General features: G+C 40.3%; 1 protein-coding gene across 11 annotated transcripts in view; it reads right to left on the bottom strand.

Moving 5' to 3' along the window:
• Nucleotides 1–557: 557 nt before the first annotated feature.
• PRRC2B (proline rich coiled-coil 2B) overlaps nucleotides 558–6,000 on the bottom strand; it is a 64,417-nt gene continuing 58,974 nt past the window's right edge. For all 11 annotated transcript variants that reach the window (XM_075185257.1, XM_075185248.1, XM_075185252.1 and 8 more), the window contains one exon: nucleotides 558–5,267. In XM_075185257.1, coding sequence (XP_075041358.1) covers nucleotides 5,264–5,267 — 4 coding nt within the window. In that variant the 3' untranslated portion in view covers nucleotides 558–5,263. The remainder of the gene's footprint in view (nucleotides 5,268–6,000) is intronic.

Raw genomic sequence — 6,000 nt, 5'->3', positions numbered from 1 at the left:
CTGATGATTACAGCAGCTCCCTCCAACTGTCAGTGAGGTATAAATTCATAATTATTTTAAGCTTGAGAAAATTGTGGCTCTACCATTTTGCCAGCTGTAAAAGATTCGAGGCAAATTGGATCTAAGAGTCTTCAGTAGCTCATTACTATTCAGAGCTGACCCCAGATGGCTAAGCTTCATGCAGACATGTAAAAAGGAAACTATACATTCAACTATATATTTTCGCTATTGTAAACATTTTTGTTATGTATTGCCTATTCCGATATCAATTTATTGTGTAGTAACTAGTAACTGACAAGTTTGCTTTAAAAGGCAAGGTTCAAAGGTCATGGCACCCAACAAAGTAACGTCTGATAATTTTTATGCAGACATTCGCCGCTTTGCTCTTTGCAATGGATACTGTAGTACTTAAGTTGTATGTCAGGGGGACTGAAAAATCCCCACAAGGTTAATGATATGAAGACACTGCTAAAAAGGCAACAGTGGTGCATTAAAATCAACCAAAATGTTAGGTCTGGGACCACTCTCCCCCCCCTGTAAACAACACACAAACCATATTTGAGAAAAGCATATTTTGCTTTATTTTCTCTCTTTTTTTTAACATTTTTTTTTATTATTTAAATGAGAATTCTTCCAGATAAGAGCTAGTACAATCACATAGTTTAAGGAAGGGTAAAGATGAGATAAAATTAAGTGGAACTGGAAAACAAGGTATGGAGGGGGGGTTGGAGGGGGGGCAAATGGATGGTGTTCATCTTTGACACCGAGCTGGGTGAAAGCAGTGAGGTGATCTTTTTTGGGTCACTTAAAAAGATTTATCTTAATATCTTTTTAAAAAAATATAAAACACTTGATATCTATTCACCTCACCATTATTAGACTCTAAAGGGATATTCTTGTCTGTTGGTAGAGTAGCAGTCATGCGTGCAGGTTGCTTTGCTGACCCCCATTAATCGTTTGCGGTGAAACTATAGACTTATGATATGCAGCACATCATTCATGGTTTTAAAGTATAGCCGTTGCTGCAGACAGTAGAAGCAGCCATTTTTGGGCTGAACCAACATTCAGCCTATCAAATCACTCAGAATTAGTGACATCATCATGACACCGATCTCTCCAGCTCCCACTGTACACATGACCGATCTGTCCGAACATTGGTTCAGTCAATACAATGGCTGCCTCCACTGTGTGTAGGTGGCATTTCACACTTCAAAAACAGCACTGTTCGTGTTCAGAGGACATATCGCCGTTAACCAAGCACTCACAAAGTGAAATGTCTAAATAATTCACCTTGATTCAGCAGCAAAGGCCAGTGGAGGAAGAGATATATACAAATACATAGCAGACTAACTTGAAGCGAGGTAAAGCTGGTTCAGATAGTAATCCCTTTGCTACTACTTACACACTGTACACTGCATATATACACAACCAGACTAAAATCCTAATATTGCGCTGTGAGTTGGGGGCAGGGGGGGGGGGATCGTGCAGAACACGTGTACATCCCTCTGCAGCACCGATGCGACAGATGGGCTGCAAGTGGCTTTGGAAGTCAGGTGGGCGGAGTAATAAGCAGCAATTTACATTCCGGGAGGAGCTAGTAACTGAAAAGGAATATCAAGTTCTTTGGCGCCCCCACATGGCAAGGTTATACATTGCAATACAACCAACACACTAATGCATTGTAGCCTAAATTATTAGCCAAGATGTCCAAACCATTGCTAAATTTTTTGGGGAGGCGAGGGATCCTTTATTAGCACAGAAGGGTGCCTCCTCTAGGACTCCCTTCCCTAAAATATAGACCAGAAGATAGGAGTTTAAGCAGCTTACTCATATTACACCTGAATAAAGGCTTTGCGTATCATTTAACATTTATAAAATATATTTATTAACAGACTTTTAAGAGCTTATAGCCCTTATAAAAAGGATACTTATTGATGGACATTTCATAGCCTGTTTTTGAGAAGATTGTGTACTTTTATAAGGGTGGTGTATTTAGAGACTTGGTCACCCAGTAGTTCTCAAGGTGTTTACATACATGTATCTTTTCTTAAACTTACAAAATAGCAGAGGACTAGGATTAGGACTGGTCAGCACAGCCAAATCCAAAATTGACAGTATTATGTACATTTAAAACAGATTACCCAAGGAGCTTTTTGGGGTCCAACATATATGGTTTGTTAGATACACTATGCGAAAGAGTGTATCCAATACCTTGTATTCAAATTTCTGTCCTTGCGACGTGTCATATGTACACCACACACAGCCTTCTCCCGTAGATCTAAAGGCTAGGGCCAGCTACATATAATGGCAGAGCATGCAAACATTGGAATGTAAGGTAAGCACCAGAATTAAAATCTATACATTAGATGGGGGTCCATTAGAAGTAAAAAAAAATAAAAGGGACCCTTTGAGTCTACTTAAAGGTTTAATATTTTGGATAAAGGGAGTAGTTAGACCTTACCTGGGTGCAAGAGAGGGGAAGAAGAAAAAAAAGAAAAAAAAAGTCTCGGGAATTTCAGGGGATGGTTATAAAGTGATGCATTGTGGGATGTTATTACAGGATCCCAATGGGCTTTATCTGTGAAACATTTTATATATGTACGAATAGAGACTAACTTACTGCATCAACATGTAAAACCAAGGAAACACTGGCAGATGTAAAGTATTTAAAATCAAAGGTCATAACGCACTGCAGCCATCTTGTTTCTGAGGAAACTCTATTCCATAGCCATCATTAGCTTATTGTTTGTACAAATAAATACATGGTTTAAATCTTCAAAAAGTACCACTGGCACATACAGAAAATAGGGCACTACTGTGTTAACCAGTGAGCTTCTACGAGAGCAGAGATTCAGGTTAGAAATATAGAACTTGAGCTAAATTTTTTTTAGAGATAGGTTCCCTGGTTGGCAAAGCATGCTGGGAAATCTGACCACTAGCACTGGAGATACATGTAACAGACATCTTCTAGGGGTAAATTATACAGAACTATGTTCCCAAAAGCCTGGAGGAGGAGGGAGGTTAAGCCCCATTTCCCCCTACTCTGGCGCTAAGTTGCATTCATTTTCTTACCTGGGTGTATTTAGCGGAGACGCACATTTCATATAGGGGTCTACAGATGTGTATAAATCGGGGGGGGGGGGGGTTCTCCCTACAACAGCAGCATAAACTTTAGCGCTGTCCGCTCCAAACGTTACCAAATCTCAGGTGAATACCTTCCTCAGCAAAGGGTGAGCTTCCACTCTCTTAATACACGACCTGTGATGCTACCAAGTGCCATTGATAGGAAGGTTAGTGAGCACACTTGTTAGGAATTATTCGTACATCCAAGATTAATATACAACCTTTGCGAGGGGAAAACATTTAGCTATAAAAGGGAATCAACGATGCCAAGAACAATCCGATGCTGATGACTGATAACATATTAAAGTTAATTTTATTAATTTATATTGTAAATGTCAACGTAACATTTTAATTGCTGTACTTGTCATCTGACTTCTCCATTCTTAGAATGATGACTCTTATATGAACCTGAAATCAACCCCCCTATTCTTCCCTAATGTAGACAAATTTTCTGTTTGTGGATTGTGATTTCTTAAGGGTCCCTAAAAAGGATCAGAAACCCCTCCGCTGCTGTCCAACTACAACCGTTTGAAGGTTACTTGGGAGTACAACAGCCACACCGCACTATAATTACATAAAGGCCCAAACAAGTCTCGTTCCAGCATACAGTATTAGAAAAATAAGGGCTCTGACACACAATCATGCAATTAGGGCTGGATCACCCCCGAAAGGGCAACCTAGGCACGCACTTGGGGTCTGGACTTACTGCGGGGAAAGTAACTGGAAAACTAGAGATTGTTTTGCAATTGCTGCCAGCAATTTAGCGATTCTTTTCTTACAGCACAGATTCAATTTTGTATCTAGTGTGAAATGCACAAATTCTATTAGACACTTGGTGCAGGTTCCTTATTAAAACACGCACCGAGCATTTCCTATCAGTAGCTGGATGTCATCTAACATACCCAGAGCACGTGAAGACCAAAGACTACGTGGGAGGGGGCACAAAATTGGCGCTGCAATGAGAGGTTGAATTGTTTGACGCAGCCACCTGTGTGCAGAGTTGGCACAATACAATCTTAAACATTTCAGAAGACTGTGCTTGCAGTTAAACCATTCCCACATACTGTGCACTTTTGTTTTTCTTTTAACACATATAAAGAAGCTCAGTGCTAATATTGTTTGCTTTAAATTCTAGGTACATTGATCAAGTGCGAAAAGAATAAATATGTAGGCATTTGTCGCCAACTTCTACCCAGCATGAGGCCACGATGGACAGACCTAGTTAGTGATCGCAGGTACAGAAAGGAAGAGAAGCAGGGTGAAACAAATAGTGGATTCAGCCTGTATTATACCTAGTCTATCTTTAGCTTATTTTCTGCGACGATGCATTGGAACTATAAGATGTGACAGTGCAGAGAAAAACCTTGCCGAGCTCCGATAACGGTTCTATACTAGCAAAGGCATCACTCATGCGCTGCAGCCGTCTACACATACACAAAGTGTCATCCAAGACTTCAGTCGGCCAGACCTAGAGTTGAATACATGGGGGTTAAAAAAAAAAAAAAAATGATTATAGATCACGCACAATGTTCTATAGGACAATAGAATAAAACTGCTGCAGACTGCTGTAAACTACAGTTGCATTAAATAAAAAAACAAAACATAAGATTAGGGAACAAGAGAAAATTAAAACCATATTTAAGAAACAACTTATGTAAATCCCCTGCTCTGTCTGAGAGAATGGAAACGGGGACTTAAGACACCAACAAATCACAGACTGCATTGGCCGCATGATGAGAGGGGGGTGAGGATTTGGGGACAGCAAAGGTAAAAGGCTCAAGATGCTCCTGTTTAAACAAAGGAGTCCGTTCAGTAAGAAGTAAATCTAAGGATGTGGATACAGGTAGTTTATCAGACTGTTCAGAGGGTTTACTGTCCGTTTGTCCGTGTGACGGGGAGGCAACGTGGGAGGCTCTTAAATGAGGAAGAATCCAAAAAAGGAGCAGGAAGAAATGGAGGTGGAGGCGATTAAGAACTAGTTGGTATTTACAAAGGGGGACGCCATCTCAGGCCGCGCTTTCCTCCATTCTCGCCGTTGAAGGCTTGATGGCTCCTGTCCGAACTGGCTTCATGTGACTCACAGTGGGCTGCTCACAAACTTTGGGGGAACCCAGACCGCATTGGATGTCATCGGTCCTTCTTACCTATTGTAGAACAAAACAAAGTGAAACGTTTTAGGCAAAGCTACAAGTCCGGTCAGAGAACCGTAATATCGTAGGATCATAATGATGCAGCCGCTGAAGCAAATACTCTCTTAACAAAAGTAGTAACAGCAATGTCTTATCTTTAAATACCATATGAATGACATTGGCACAGGTCCGTACATTTATCACAATAAGTTCATTGAGATTCAGGGCTTTTAAAGAAAACTAAAACCTTGAAACAGCTGCTGATCAATTTAAAAGGTTTAAAGAACTTTTCACAACTAAAGAACTTCAGGACCACCTGACTTTTATTACCCATTTACTGTTCCCTATTGTATAGGATCAGCATCCCAAAATATGTTTTGTCCTATGCTTAAATACAGGGCACCGAACTATAATAATCATTAGTTTATTATAAATTAAGTACATTTTTATTCTTGTTAGAGGCCAGTTCTACCCTTTTACTTCCAAAGCTTCTCCACCCTCCTAACAGTGACTTTAGGGATCCAAAATCTGTACAGGACCCTCCTAATTAGCTAAGCCTCACCTGCTATGTCTTGTCCTGGTCACTAGAGGGACGTCGGCGCACTCTAAACTAAAGACAGTGCTTCTATTTACTTATTACTGCGCACAATCGGTAACTTACCGCAACTAACTGCAGATCTAAAGACTTACTACTAACATCCGGCCTTGTGGAATACTGAAGACTTATAAACAGAATGAAGACTCTAAA

Source organism: Mixophyes fleayi, chromosome 9 (genome assembly GCF_038048845.1).
Source record: "Mixophyes fleayi isolate aMixFle1 chromosome 9, aMixFle1.hap1, whole genome shotgun sequence".
NCBI classification, from domain to species: domain Eukaryota; kingdom Metazoa; phylum Chordata; class Amphibia; order Anura; family Limnodynastidae; genus Mixophyes; species Mixophyes fleayi.
The sequence above is the reverse complement of the archived record's forward strand: the minus strand, read 5'-3'. Positions and strand labels throughout refer to the sequence as shown.